General features: G+C 43.4%; 1 protein-coding gene across 1 annotated transcript in view; it reads left to right on the forward strand.

The window, feature by feature from the left end:
* The first annotated feature begins 2,016 nt into the window (after window positions 1–2,016).
* LOC142313064 (uncharacterized) overlaps window positions 2,017–16,040 on the forward strand; it is a 78,420-nt gene continuing 64,396 nt past the window's right edge. The window contains exons 1-4 of the mRNA XM_075352049.1: window positions 2,017–2,180; window positions 2,264–2,361; window positions 2,558–2,648; window positions 6,503–8,172. Coding sequence (XP_075208164.1) covers window positions 2,048–2,180; window positions 2,264–2,361; window positions 2,558–2,648; window positions 6,503–8,172 — 1,992 coding nt within the window. The 5' untranslated portion in view covers window positions 2,017–2,047. The remainder of the gene's footprint in view (window positions 2,181–2,263; window positions 2,362–2,557; window positions 2,649–6,502; window positions 8,173–16,040) is intronic.

Raw genomic sequence — 16,040 nt, forward strand, 5'->3', positions numbered from 1 at the left:
GGTGATGAGACATAGCTCATACATAGTTTGGTCTTTTCTGTAGAAACATATGTTTCAAAACCTGGATGATCAAGAAACAAGACAGAATCAACACCTTCAAAATTTGCTGGTGAAGGAGGTTATCCATACCATAGATGGCAAGGGGAACAAACAAATCAATTTTTGAACAAATCAATCTAGACATGTCACTCGAAGGAAGGATCACCAATCTACAACTCCCCTACTTTGAACACATCATACGAAGAGAGCAATCATTGGAGGAGCAGATCATTGTTGGAAGAAGAGAAGGAACAAGGCGAAAAGGAAAACCGGTAACCCAATGGCTTTATTCTATGGAGAAGACCCAGGTGGACATATCTAGGCTTGCACAAGATCGATCTTCCTATAGAGCTTTCATCCACTAAAGGCCACTTTACACGATACGACATCGCTAACGAGATGTCGTTGGGGTCACGGAATTCGTGACGCACATCTGGCCTCGTTGCATGTGAAACGCACGAACGACCGTTAACGATCAAAATGACTAACCTTATCGTTGACGTGTCGTTCTATTCCCAATTATCGTTGCTGTTGCAGGACGCAGGTTGTTCGTCATTCCTGCGGCAGCACACATCGCAAAATGTGACACTGCAGGAACGAGGAACATCACCGTACCTGCGGCTGCCGGCAATGAGGAAGGAAGGAGGTGTGCGGGATGTTCGGCCCGCTCATCTCCGCTTCTATTGGGCGGCCGCTTAGTGACGTCGCTGTGACGCCGCATGAAGCCCCCGTTAGAAAGGAGGCGGTTCACCGGCCACAGCGACGTCGCTAGGCAGGTAAGTACGTGTGACCATTCTTAGCGATGTTGTTCAGCACAGGCAGCAATTTGCCCGTGATGCACAACCGACGTGGGCAGGTGCTTTCACCAGCGACATTGCTAGCGATGTCGCTGTGTGTAAAGTGCCCTTAAGTTGCCGTGTCTTGAGATCGAGCTGAAGGACGGTAAATAATAATGATGATAACATCACTGGAAAGAGAAGGAATTTAAGTAGAAAACTAAAAGGTTTTCTCTTCACTGAGTATTTATGACAGGACTTCAGTCACATCCAGTCTGATGGTATTACAAGCTCTGTAAACTTAGGTCACTTTTTTTATTTTTTTGCCTTGTATTTATTAGTTAGGTGCAAGTGGTTCATGAATTTTGAGCAAAACAAGTATTTTCATTAAGGCAAATATTTGCACCAAAATAACTGGGATAGATAAATAGCTTGGGCGTGGACTAGGGTACATATGTGACATATTTTGTGAGATTAAAAAACTGCAGTTGATGTTTCAGCCAAAAATATCTGAGACGCAAACCACTGCCGCAACAGTGAACAATTTCAGAATAAATCAAAACCAAAAAAACTGGTGAAAACGTATAATAGTCACGTGCCATTCATGTTAGTATCAATTCTGTGGTCAGTGATTTGATATAAACTCTTCAGTAATCATATTATTTTGTGGGATTCATTATGCTTTTACCCATGCTCATATTCTTCCCATTCAGGTCCCTACAAAATCATAGATCTTCTGTATAAGAGCATTTTCCTGTTTCACCAGTCAAGGATGGATAGTGACCGGGTCATAATGGCGGAGAGGATATTACACCTCACCCTAGAGATCCTCTTCCGGCTTGCTGGAGAGGTGAGAGATTCTGATGAAGTCACATTACATCATTCTTATCTATAGGAATAACAGATGGACAGAACTGGAGAGGTGAGGACTCTGGAAATGTCTGGAGTGAGATTTATTACTGTGTCTCTCCATAACCAGGATTACACAGTAGTGAAGAAGACCTCTAGTGAGCGCTGTCAGGCCCCTGTGTCTGAGGGATGGGGAAGACCCCTGAGCCCAATCACGGGGCCTCCACCTCACCCCCCGATACATGAGGACATCAATGACCAGAAGATCCTAGAACTCACCTACAAGATGATTGAGCTGCTGACTGGAGAGGTGACACTGCTGGGAATGCTGGGACATTATACAGTAACGCTATGAAGGGATCGGGGGGTGACGGTATCATTGTATGTGTCAGGTTCCTATAAGGTGTCAGGACGTCACCGTCTATTTCTCCATGGAGGAGTGGGAGTATTTAGAAGGTCACAAAGATCTGTACAAGGACGTCATGATGGAGGTTCCCCGGCCCCTCACATCACCAGGTAATAGACTGGACTAAATACACACGGCCTATAATTATCTGTATGTAAGGAATGAATTCAGTCCCTGTATGTGTCTCCTCCAGTTCTATCCAGTAAGAGGACAACACCAGAGAGATGTCCCCGTCCTCTTCTCCCACAGGACTGTAAACAAGAAGATCCCGATGTTCCTCAGGATCATCAGGTAGATGGAGATAAGGTGCCATGAAATCTCCCTATGATGTGTAGATGGCTGTGAAGGTCTTGTGCTCAGTCTTTGTTTTATCCTCCAGTATTATGTGTTATACTTGTGTAATGAGAGCGGTGGAGATGGCAGGATTAGAGCTGATCATAGATGTGACTTCTCCATCTGTCTGTGACTTCTACAATATTTGTTTTAGGGGGAAGAACTGACCCATATTAATACTACAGAGACTTATGTGAAGGACGATGATTGGTATAAAGTGGAAATTCCTACAGATGACCGCCCAGGTGAGTAGTGGTCTCTATATTTATTACTCACTGGTTGGTACGATTATGTGTTGGATTTTGTACTGTTTTGTGTCTCTGCCTTACAAGCTACACAGTTCTCAGCAGTCTATTAAGCAGTTGGTGAAGGTCTCAGGACCTGGGCATCCATCAATCTGTAGGCAATTTAAAGAGGACCTTAAGGAAGGAAGACCTTTCATAATATTTTTTTTGTTTAAACTGTATATAACACTAAAAAGGAGCAAAGGGACTGTATTTTTTCTCCACTGTATTGCAGAGATAAGTTTAGAGTGCCCAGTATGCAAATTTCTCCTTCAGTCAACAGTGTTATCAGTAATTCCTCTGTGGGACAGGAGATGTTATTTTTTTTCCTCTGTATGACACTACCCAATAATCGGAAGGCAGCATCACAAAAGAGGGAAAACACAAAATCCACAGAGAATGTCAAAACAGGTCATTTTAACTTGACCGCACTGAGAACTCTTCATCTCTGTTGCTTCCTGTCATTACAGAGCTGGGAGAGGAGAAGATCGCAGGGTGGAGAGCCTAGAGCAGTGAAGATCATTGTGTGAGCAGTATTTGTCATATACAGCGCTCTGGTCCTAATTTGAGTATACCATCAATCTCCTTTATTCCTGATACCTGTAGCAAGTCCAGAGTGTTATGTGTGGCAAATGGTTCCTCCCACTATGATGCTCGCAGCAGTGTGTTTTTCATTTTTTTTTTACTAGTGTACAGTAATTTTCTACAAGGAACAGAACAGTATGCAAAATAAAGAAGCAAGGCCTAATTTTAGCCATGAAAAAATACATTTTTTTGGAGGCAGCTGGGCAGGGTTTCATCTCCGTAGCAAAACAGTATTGAACAAAATGGTCTATAACATTACATTGGAGGCTGTGCAAGGCAGTAGTCTGATGGCAAACGTGGCCAAATCCTGCCACTGATCCAATTTTGTTACGTAGAAGTTCATAGTCAGATTTCAAGATATGTCTTCGAGAGAAGACTCAATCCAGGTGGGACTGATCCTGGCTTGTCAGGGGATGTGTCTGCTTTTACTGATGGGCGGCAACTTAGGGCAGATGATGATAAAACATTTGGTGCACCATGTTCCATAAATTTGTTTCATTGTTGCTGGTAGAAGCTGCAGGAAGCAGAGAGAAGCCTTCAGGTCAGAGATACAGAAAGCAGATATCTACTGGGTGAAAGCTACCTCAGGCGGCGTATAGAGCCTTATCCTGGTAATACTTCAGGTTTGAGACGATAGTCAATAGATGGCTCTGATAGGTGCAAATGGGTCTGGAAGAAACAAGGGAAAAAGGGGGAAACTGATTGAGAAAATGACTGAACTGTCAAATTCAGTGAAGGTAGCCTAATAATATTGATGATGGATAATTGACCAGCACGGATGGTGGTCTCATTGCTGAGCTATATGTGAGTATCCTACAAGTAGAGTTACTTCGTACACTCAAGTACTATGGTTATGAAGAGGACAACATAGTGTTCCAGCAGGACAATGACCCGAAGCATACGGCGAGATTAGTGAAGAAATGGTTCAATGGCAATGAAGTAGAAGTGCTGGTTTGGCCTCCATAGTCCCCAGACCTCAACCAAATCCAACACTTTTGGGTAAAGTTGAAGAAAAAGCTGTATACATCCCCAAGAGAGCCGACCAGTATACACCAACACTAGGAACATGTAGAAGAGACCTGGAATCAGATTTCGATAGAGACCTGTTTGTATCAGATAGAAAGCAGGACCAGGAGGATTCAGGCAGTGTTGAAAACTAAAGCTGGGTTCACACTAAGCGACAGCGACAACGACGTCGCTGTTACGTCACCATTTTCTGTGACGTAACAGCGACCTTGTAAGTCGCTGTTATGATCGCTGCTTAGCTGTCAAACACAGCGACGCAGCAGCGATCATAACGTCGCTGTGCTACATGTGCAGAGAGCAGGGAGCCGCGCTTAGCGCTGGCTCCTTGCTCTCCTAGGTACAGTACACATCGGGTTAATTAACCCGATGTGTACTGCAGCTACATGTCACAGTGCAGAGAGCAGGAAGCCGCGCACACTGCTTAGCGCTGGCTCCTTGCTCTCCTTGCTACAGTATACATCGGGTTAATTACCCGATGTGTACTGCAGCCACATGTGCACAGAGCAGGAGCCGGCGCTGGCAGCAAGGGCGGAGGCTGGTAACGAAGGTAAATATCGGGTAACCAGGGAAAGGTCTTCCCTTGGTTACCCGATGTTTACGCTGGTTACAGCTTACCGCAGCTGCCAGACGCCGGCTCCTGCTCCCTGCTCGCTTCATTTCGTCGCTCTCTCGCTGTCACACACAGCGATGTGTGTGTCACAGCGGGAGAGTGACGACCAAAAAATGAAGCTGGACATTCGGCAACGACCGGCGACCTCACAGCAGGGGCCAGGTCGTTGCTGGATGTCACACACAGCGACAGCGACGGGACGTCGCTGCAACGTCACAGAAAATGGTGACGTATCAGCGACGTCGTTGTCGTTGTCGCTGTGTGTGACACCAGCTTAAAAGTGGATTTACAAAATACTGACAAGGGGGGTTGGATGTGGCCCATGGGCCGCACTTTGCCCAGTTCTGGTCTAGTATGTTATTATTCAGAATCACAGGTTTGAGGGTGGAGCATTTACAGAGCAAAAATTACTGCAATCTCCAGAAAATCAATCTGGTATGTTTATCTTGAGTTCAGGAATCACATCAGCATTAAGGGATACTTTTGAAGGTTGAATTTGTTTGGCCAATTCACACTTTAGTCGAGACATTCAATGAACTTGATTGACCATAGGTTGTAGACGTTTCATCAGTATCTGCAAGTTATTTTGTTAGGGTAATGCTGTTCATTTTAACAATAATGTCAGGTTAGGATTATGCTTACCAGCAAAGTGAGCTTCGTCAGGGCGAAACCAATCACTGAGTCATAGAGATCCCTTGTACTTGCCCTTTGATGCCCAAACAGATTTAGACTTCAAGTTCCAGAATTGCAAGCAACATAGAATTCTGACTGGAGATTAGCAGCAAGTGTATAGAGGGATTGGGGAGAATCCAGAGGCAGGGTCAGATAACAAACTGGATCAGAAACAAGTAGCAGCACTCATAGTTATATATTTGAGACAGTTGTCTAAACAAACAGCTGTCAAAAACAGAGTGGCCAATCAGCCGTGTACGAAGTTTTGGAGACTACATACGTTGTCCCCTCCTTTTGATGTAGAAATGGCCAAAGTTTTCTGTATCAAACATAGGCAAAATTTTATGTAGCTTGAGCTAGGTGATAACTCAAAGACCGGTGACCATGACAGGATAGCGAGATTGTTCCAAATTAATTTTTTAGGGGTCCCAGTGCTCCCATATACGTGTTAAAAGCCAATGTTTCACTTATTCTCCTTTTACTTTTCTTTGCTCCTTATTTTTTCCAGTGAAAATACATACAAAATTACAAATACTATACCAGCTTTACTACATCTGTTGTAGAGTCATGGCTTCTTTGTACACGGCCATACGGCCCCTTTGACTTGTTCTGTCCTATAGTTCATGTAGCTGTCAGGGAGTGTATGAGAAGGACACTACCTAGTAGCACTGACTTACAGAACTCTTTATGATTCACCACTGATCATTTCATTAGAAAAATTTGGTGACAAGCACAATGAAACATTAAAGCTATGAAAAAGCTAGCATTAGAAGATAAATTAATAATTAAAAGATTACAAACTTTTGGCTTAATATCATACTCTATTAGGCCTTGTATTCAAGTTAGCTAGTAATTGATTTTTAATACAATTTGTTTCATAAGGAAACATTTATGAAAAATATATATTTTTTTGTCTTGGCAGATGACTGTGCATCAGAGAGATATCTGACATTTACTGATTGTGAAGCAGCTGATTATGGTATCACACCATATATGTATGGAGAGCATGACATAATTCCAGATATAACACCAGCTCTTCATCACAAAAATCTATCATATATGCCTTATCAACAGGTTTTATCTTCTGATTTATTCCAGATTGTTAAGCAAAATAAAAATAAGAAAAGGGATGCTGAACATCAAAAAGCTCATACAGGGGAGAAATCATTGTCATGTTCAGAATGTGGGAAATGTTTTGTCAATAAAACAAGTCTTACTATACATCAGAGAATTCACACAGGGGAAAAGCCATTTTCATGTCAAGAATGTGGGAAATGTTTTACTTGCAAAGGAGATCTTGTTAAACATAAAAAAACTCATACAGGGGAGAAACCATTTTCATGTTTAGAATGTGGGAAATATTTTACCAAGAAAGGAAATCTTACCGTACACCAGAAACTTCACACAGGTGAGAAGCCATTTTCCTGTGACGAGTGTGAAAAATGTTTTACTTACAAAGGAGAACTTGTTAAACATAAAAGCACTCATACAGGGGAGAAACCATTTTCATGTTCAGAATGTGGGAAATGTTTTACCAAAAAAGGAAACCTTACTGTACATTTGAGAATTCACACAGGGGAGAAGCCATTTTCATGTCTAGAATGTGGGAAATATTTTACATGTAAAACAAATCTTGTTGCACATAAGAAAATTCACACAGGGGAGAAGCCGTTTTCTTGTTCAGAATGTGGGAAATGTTTTAACAAGAAAGCTAATTTTTCTTCACATCAGAGAAGTCACACAGGGGAGAAACCATTTTCATGTCCAGAATGTGGGAAATGTTTTACTTGCAAAGGAGATCTGGCTAAACATAAAATAACTCACACAGGGGAGAAGCCATTTTCATGTTCTGAATGTTATAAATGTTTTACCACGAAAGCAAATCTTACTGTACATCAAAGAAGTCACACAGGAGAGAAGCCATTTTCATGTCCAGAATGTGGGAAGTGTTTTACTTGCAAAAGAGATGTTGTTAAGCATAAAAGAACTCACACAGGGGAGAAGCCATTTTCATGTTCAGAATGTGGAAAATGTTTTACCACAAAAGCAAATCTTACTGTACATCTGAGAACTCACACAGGAGAGAAGCCATTTTCATGTCACGAATGTGGGAAGTGTTTTACTTGCAAAAGAGCTCTTGTTAAACATACAAGTACTCACACAGGGGAAAAGCCATTTTCATGTTCAGAATGTGGGAAAGGTTTTATCAACAAAGCAAATCTAGTTGCACATCTGAAAATTCACACAGGGGAGAAGCCCTTTTCATGTCCAGAATGTGGAAAATCATATAGCATTAATTCACAACTTGTTAGACATCAGATAATCCACACGGGGGAAAAACCATATTTATGTCCTGAATGTGGGAAATGTTTTACTTACAAAGGAGATCTTGCTAAACATAAAAGAACTCACACAGGGGAGAAGCCATTTTCTTGTTCAGAATGTGGGAAAGGTTTTACCAAGAAATTAAATCTTGATGCACATCTGAGAATTCACACAGGGGAGAAGCCGTTTTCATGTCCAAAATGTGGGGATTGTTGTTCTTGTAAATCAACTCTTGTTATGGATCAAACACTACACATAGAGGAAAAACAATTTTCACAATGAGAATGGGAAAATGTTTTACAAAGAAATTACATTTTCTTAAACTGATAAATTACACAGGGAAGGATAAGGGAGTAAAAAAAGATATATTTATTAGTTCAATATAGATACAATAAAATACTAAGCATAAGATATGGGAGGAAAGAAAAAAGAACCCCAATAAGGGCCTAGGGACTACTATATAACATGAAGATAAAGAAATAGAGGTATTTCTCACATCATAGTGCTACATTGTATACAGCAGTTTGCCACCTGTATTTTATATACTGTTACAATAGTGTCATACTGTATATCTTCAATGAGAAAATTAGTATGAGTCAATTTTCACACAATTTAGTCAAGATATTAAAGGTGTATCTCAACAATGTCGGGACAGCGCGTGATCATCGTGTGCTCCTACTGGGTTAAGATGATAAAAGATTTATAGAGGTAGTGATGGAAGAAAAACCACACAATATGGGCATGTTTAACCGGTGCAGAAAAATAACAGAGTAGCATGATAGCTGACAATATATATATATATATATATGTGTGTGTGTGTGTATATATATATGTTGTTTAGTGTGTATTTATTAGCAAGCAGGACACAGAATTCATCATTTTTCTACGTCCAATAATTGTGTATGAAGAATATTTATTGAATTATGTAAAAATCAAACGTGATAAAAAAAAATGATGAATAAAGTATTCTAAACAATTGTATGTGTCTATTATATTGTGCCTGCTAAATTTATAAAAGGTATAATTAGTAATAATGAGACTGATACTATATATAGGAGGCTAGGTGGGGTTCATAATGTATATACTTTAGGAGGCTATGTGAGGGTTCATGCCGTATTTTGGAAGCTCATCTGGGCTTATGTATATAGGAGGCTATATGGGGCTCTTAATGTATAAAGGAGGCTATGTGGTGCTCATAATGTACCATTGTCACGAAACGGGGGGTAGGAAGTGGACATGACAGCACCCCTTTCCGCCACCCGACTGACCGAGCACGTGACACGCTCTCTAGCGCCCCTCTTATAGTCAAGCCAATTATGGAATTGCCCGACAATAAGCAAGGAGGCCGCTATTCTACTATGCCAATGATTGAAGGGTTCCCGGTGAGAGTAAGGTATATATTCCCCCGACCTCTGCGGACGGAATATATCTAAACCTCCCTCAGATCTCACTGGTTGCCCCACAATGATCCTTGGCATAAACTTGCTGCCACCAATCGATTACGATAAACATTAAGCCGAGCACACAGACGTGGAATTCAGGATCGAGATAACAGAACAGCCCAATATTAAATTATATATTTTAATCGGCCTAGGGCACACTAGAAACTACAATATATACAATATGGAATCTGCAGAATATATACATAGGTCAGAGTACATCTACAAATAAGTCATGGTTACAAACAGAGGCAGATCAGGCAGTTACCTTATGCGTCTGGCCACAGGGGGGGCGCCGTTCGACAAGACACCTGAGCAAAGACCAACCAAAACCTGGCCACATTGCCTTTATCAAATTGGCTCCCATCCACGTCCCCTCTTACCTAGTGACCTCACAGGGGAGCACTACCCCACCCCTCTCTTGAGTCTGAAATAATATCCCAAAGTAATTATTGGCCATAACTTTGCCTGGGAATGTCGTAGGCGGACGCCAATGCTCTGATTTTTACAGTTATGATTTTACCTTCACAATGATAGGACACCTGGGTAGTCTGCTGGTACCCCACTGCCCAATATCAAGTTTGGGATACCTACAGAGGTCCCACACCTATATAAAATATGTGCTGGAATCGTCAGCATGCCGGGATGCCATATTTCTGCTTGACACATTTATAGGAAGCACGACTAACGAGATATTACACATTTATTTCTAGTGCCTGTCTGTCTCAGGAGTACAGGATACCTGTAATTAGTCTGTGGCTTCTTCTACAGCATCACAGAGGGGGGTCTTCCTTTCCCTTATTGTTCCCAGGCCTAAACAGTTCACCTAATTTCCATATCATAGGAGATTGCCTTTTGTTCACACCTTTGCTAACAGACAATTTCCTCAAGTTAATTAGCATACTGATTGAAGCTTCCTTAGGCCTGACATACCCTGTAAGATTGCGGCTATAAGAATATCTCTTAATAGCTCAGAATATATCCCTATTTCCTCACAACCATATTTTTTGTTTTATAAGACCCACCCCAAATTTAGAGGAGGAAAATAGGAAACATTACTTTTAATGTTAAAATGAGGGTCCATGTTATAATCATAGTGTGTCTTAATCCTAATGCTCACCAAGAAGGAGTGGTGGTGGTGGAGCAGTTCAGGTCACTGGATGTAGGGTCAGCGATGCTCAGAGAAGGGAGTGTTGCGGGTCAGCGATACAGCGGGTTCGGGGGTGTCGCGGTGGAGGCGGGCGTCGTTGATCTGTGGGGGTGTTATGGCGGCGGGCGCCATTGATCTGTCGGGGGTGTCACTGCAGTGGAGCGACTCAGGAGGGTCACAGAACTGGGTGTCTTGGTGGCGGGTGCCATTGTTTTCACTTTAGGCTCCATTGAATTGCCCATGGTTAACAAGATGGACTTCAAGAAAATGGCAAAGAGGCAGTTCATACGCAGATAGGACTCTGTGGCCATTTTCTTGAAGTCCATTGCGTCAATCTGTGCATGCACTGCCTCTGCGGCCATTTTCTTAAAGTCCATCGCTTCAACCGCATGTGATCCAATGGATACCGCAGTCAGATCAATGCCGAGACACTCCGTCCTGTGACCCTCATGAGCTGCTCCACTGCTCCTCCGAGCCTTCAGTATCGCCGACCCTGACTCCTATGACCCAGCTCCACCACCGCCTCCCCGGTAAGTCATATCCGGAATGTAAGACGCACCCCAATTTTACCCTCAGTTTTGGGGGAAAAAAAGTGCATCTTATAATCCGGAAAAAAACAATATAGGAGGTATGTGGGGCTCAAAGTATATAGGAAGGTATGTGAGGGCTCATAATTAGAGATGGCCGAATAGTAACTAATCGTGTTCAGATTATTTGTAATGAATCCCAAAGTCTATTCTGATATTTGTCACAAATAATTAACCTAATGCAAGTCAATGGGGAAAAAAAGAGCAATTTTTTTTCTGTGCCGAAAACTGGAATAGTACCCGGTTTTCGGTAACCATTATCCCAACACGAATAGTTACTATTCTCCCATCACTTTTCATAATGTATATAGGTCAGTTGAAATGGAAGCAGTGGTCAAGTAATTGGTCCTGCAGTAATAGTTACAGCAGGAGAGCAACTTGCTACAGATCCAGCAGCATCAGTAACAGCAGCAGACCCTTTAACAGCAGATACATTTCCTGGCCCCAACCCCAAGTCCAGGTGAGGACTCACACATCCAGAAGACGGTAAGAAGAGCCATGCAGATTACCCCGGGTGACAATATTGAGGCATTTTCAATGGTGTTTGAAAGGTCGCAGAATAGGGGAAACAGCCGCTAGAGTAGTGGGCAAAGGTGCTAGCACCACATTTACTGTAACTAGAGAACCACAAAAGCCCTATTATGATCTGGCCTTGCAGAATATATTAAGTTAAAAACAGACACATTGCCACACTTAGGGGTGAATATGACTGTTTGCGTGCAACAAGTCCACAAACTGGGCTTATCTCAGTACAAACCGCTCATACATGTTTGACATGTTGAATTTAGCCAAGAATGGGTTGCAGTTAGAGTTCTCCACCCCAGCACAGCTGGTGGAATGGGTTGCTATGGACTGTTTTATTTCATACATTTCCTTTCGAGGCTGGTGCAGTCTTGGGTTGCCCAGGCAGATCCCCGGAATGCTGATGACCTGATAGACTTAGTGGAAAGGTTATAGGCGGTTGTAATGTCTTTGTGTAAAACCAGGGTCATAGGTTCTTCATACTGCAATTCAAAAGAGAGCGTCAGAACTCAAACGAAAGGTATTAAAGCCACAAATGAGGGGTTGCCAAAGGTCTCAGTTAAGGACATAGATTGTTGGAGAATAGCCACCCAGTGTCCCCTGACCTCCGAGCTGATGGACTGCAGCATGGGTTGGTGTTGTTCATATTACACCTGCAGTGAGGACTGTCAACCCAGCAAGGGACCACAGGCTTGTCCTGTGTCAAGAAATCACATACAAATGACTGACTCTTGGACCCTAGTGAGGGTCACACTCCCTCACTAGCTGATCCCCAAAAATATGGTGGATATCAGCTGTATCCACAGCGACTCAAAGGACTATTGGTGAATAGAGTGGTCGTTGAAACCAACTGTGGCTCCAAATCCCATGAGGTTGGCGTGGTCATGGACCTATTACACCTGGATGTAAGACATCTCGGTGCTGCCTGATGCACCAAAACATGATGTTTCCCTCAAAATTCCCTTAGACATTACCTTTAAAAAATACACAAGTCTTAACCTTTATGAATGTGGATGAAATTTCTAGTACGTAGGGCAGCGGTCCCCAACCCGTCACTCACGAGCCACATGTGGCTGGCATGCACCTCACATGTGGCTCGCAGTCGGTCACCGGGAATGTACAGGGCCGCACGACCTTCTGTTTTTTGGTGGGCTGAGAGGGAAGCTGATCCAGGGCCCCCGTGCTCTGAGGGGCCCCCAGCGTTTCGATCATAAACTTCAGCAATTGTACAAGTTGTGTAATATCGCTGAAGTTTCTGAAGTTGCAAAATGACCTTTACTAACATCACAGTCACTTGACTCACCTAAGGTCCTAATGCTGCACTGCGAGAGTCTAGGCCTGCAGTGTCAATAACCTGGAGACTCAGCCTCTATTCAAATATATGTGCGTCTTCAGGAGTGCATACATTTGAACAGAGCATCGACAGGAATGAGGTAGAGGAGCTCCTCAGCACCGCACCTACATACCATCATCACTGGGGCTGCAGCGATGAAGAGGAGGACATGCAGGCACAGGAAAGCGCTCCAGAGGAGCCATAGGTGACATGTACAATAATTTTAGATGAGGGGGCTGTGGTGGAGGAGAAGCGGTGTTACTTTACAAGGGACATTATGGGGCAATGAGGGACATTATGAAGCGTATTGGGACATTATGGTGAAATGTGGAACATTATAGAGTACATTGGAACATTTTGGGGAAATAGGGGACATTAGGAAGCAAATTGGGACATTATAATGTCCCCCACTGCCCTATAGAGTAAATTGGGACATTGTGGGGAAATGAGAAGCATTATGGGGTAATGGGGACATTATAAGGCAAATTGGCACATGGTCAATGAGGGACATTCTGAGGCAATGGTAACATTATGGAGCAAATTGATTGGAACATTATGGAGCAATGGAGGACATCGTGGGGTAATGAGGGTCATTATGAGGCAATTTGGAAGGGGATTGTGATAGGCGGCATAGTATAAAGAGGAGCAGGGGAGGATTTATGCAGAGATATAGTATGGGGAGAGATATTATAGAATGGGCAAGTTCTGGGGGGACATTATGGAAAGGGACACTTTGTGGGGCTATTTTGGAGAGGAGCAGTGTGTGGGGGATATTTTGTGCAGGATGCAGTTAACAACCCCTTCTGATTCCACTTGTTTCCCCAGACATTATTAAATAAAGGGGGCCTGGATGGGGGACATTATTAAATAAAAGGGGCCAGGATGAGGGACATAATTACTATATGGACTTAAGCAAGCATTGTTGACCTTAGGGAGATCAACATATCCACTGCGGAGACACCATCATGTGTTTCTCAACGCAGTGATTCTAGAGCATTGCCCCCTGGGAAGTATGCAAATAAGAAAGGCTTTCTTATTTGCATACTTCCCAGGGGGCAATGCTCTAGAATCACTGCGTTGAGAAACACGTGATGGTGTCTCCGCAGTGGATATGTTGCTCTCCCTAAGGTCAACAATGCTTGCTTAAGTAGTCTTTTACTAGGCATTGCCCCCACTAGCCAGACTCCTACTCCACACTGATGAGGGGCAAATACCCCGAAACGGCTGTCTGTGGATGGATACCATGTTTGGTATAGGTGGTCTCCTTGACTGGATACTGCCCTTCCCGTGGTTGTTCCTTCCCGGTGAAAGACCTGGCTAGTTTCCTGCCAGCGTTGAGAAACATGTGATGGTGTCTCCGCAGGCCTTCTTGCTTTGAATATTTCCCAGGGTGCATTGCTCTAGAATCACTGCGTTGAGAAACACGTGATGGTGTCTCCGCAGTGGTGGATGTTGATCTCCCTAAGGTCAACCATCCTTGCTCATATATATATATATATATATATATATATATATATATATATATATATATATTTTAGCACACAAATAAATCACTCCTTTGGAATTTTTTAATATAATTCTTTATTTTTAATTGCTTGGGATAAAAGAGAGACCTTATGATAGAATAACCTATATTATTGTTTTATTACAATATACTACGTCATCTGTGATCCTGAAAGGTATAGATTCCCGCCGATTTTTTTCTCTGGGGGTGTGCCTTGACGTCATCTCTAAGGTATATAATGCTGTATAGGCTCTCTGTACAGCAGATTTGATGTTCTTTGCTGGTTTAACCTGAGGAAGGGAGCTGTGCCTTCTGAAACGCGTTGACCTGACCTGTGCATGAAATAAAGCAACATTAATCTTAAGCTGACATGATCCAGTGGTCTTTGGCGCGGCTTTGAATCCCATCTCTATTACTCTGTTATCTGTCCTATGGGGACCGCTGCCGGGACTTGGAGTTACATGCTGATATAGGAGTTGTGACTGTCACAACCCCGCTTGGTGAGTAGTATTGCTCATTGTCTCACCCTGTATATATTGGGGTAAGACCCTATTGCGCTTCTTTTTCCACAGTTTTTTTGTCGCACACCAAGGCTCAAACACCCGAGGCAAGGGGAAATCGCTTGGCCGATCAAACAGCAAAACAAGCAGCCTTACTCCCTTTGAAGGAGACGGAAACAGTGTCAACGACGGAGGAAGAAATGCAGAACCTCTTTGAGACACAAGAAAACGCCTCTGAGGAAGAAAAGGCCGGATGGCGGGCCAAGGGGGCGGAAAAGGTGGAGGGGATTTGGCACCTAAACGGACTTTCCGTCCTGCCACGCAGTTGGTTCCCTGCCATTTTCCAAGTACTCCACTACCCCACACACGGTAGCACAAATTCAATCATGAACCAGATGCAACTTTATTGGGTAGCCCCCGGCTTCAGACAATACGCCTCCCAGAGAATAAAAGCTTGTCACATCTGTCAACAACACAATCCAGGCCAGCTAACTAAAACCCCGCAAAGACACATGCCAAAGACGTTTGCCCCATTTCAAAGAGTACAAATAGACTATATACAGTTGCCAAAACATGGCATCTACGAGTTTGTACTTGTCTGTGTAGACCTCTCAGGATTAGAGTTGAGCGCGGTTCGTGGTTCGTGGTTCTCCAGTTCTAGGCTCGAGTGATTTTGGGGGCTGTTCGAGATCGAACTAGAACTCGAGCTTTTTGCTAAAAGCTCGATAGTTCTAGATACGTTCGAGAACGGTTCTAGCAGCAAAAAGCAGGGCTTTTTACAGCTACAGTGAGCAGGAGCCATCGCTGGCAGCCTGCCACAAGCTGGTAACCAAGATAAACATCGGGTATCCAAGCAAAGCGCTTTGGTTAGTAACCCGATGTTTATCTTAGTTACGTGCAGGAAGCCCACACTTTCCCGCTCAGCTCGCTCCACCCCCTCCTGCCCGCGGCATGTACACATACATACACATACACAAACACACACACACACATCCACATCCCCCCCCCCCCCGCCCGCCCGCCCGCCCGCCCGCCCGCTCGCTCGCTCGCTCGCTCGGCTTACCTGCGGTGATGAAGTCCCGCCATCCCGACCTCAGCGC

Source organism: Anomaloglossus baeobatrachus, chromosome 5 (genome assembly GCF_048569485.1).
Source record: "Anomaloglossus baeobatrachus isolate aAnoBae1 chromosome 5, aAnoBae1.hap1, whole genome shotgun sequence".
NCBI classification, from domain to species: domain Eukaryota; kingdom Metazoa; phylum Chordata; class Amphibia; order Anura; family Aromobatidae; genus Anomaloglossus; species Anomaloglossus baeobatrachus.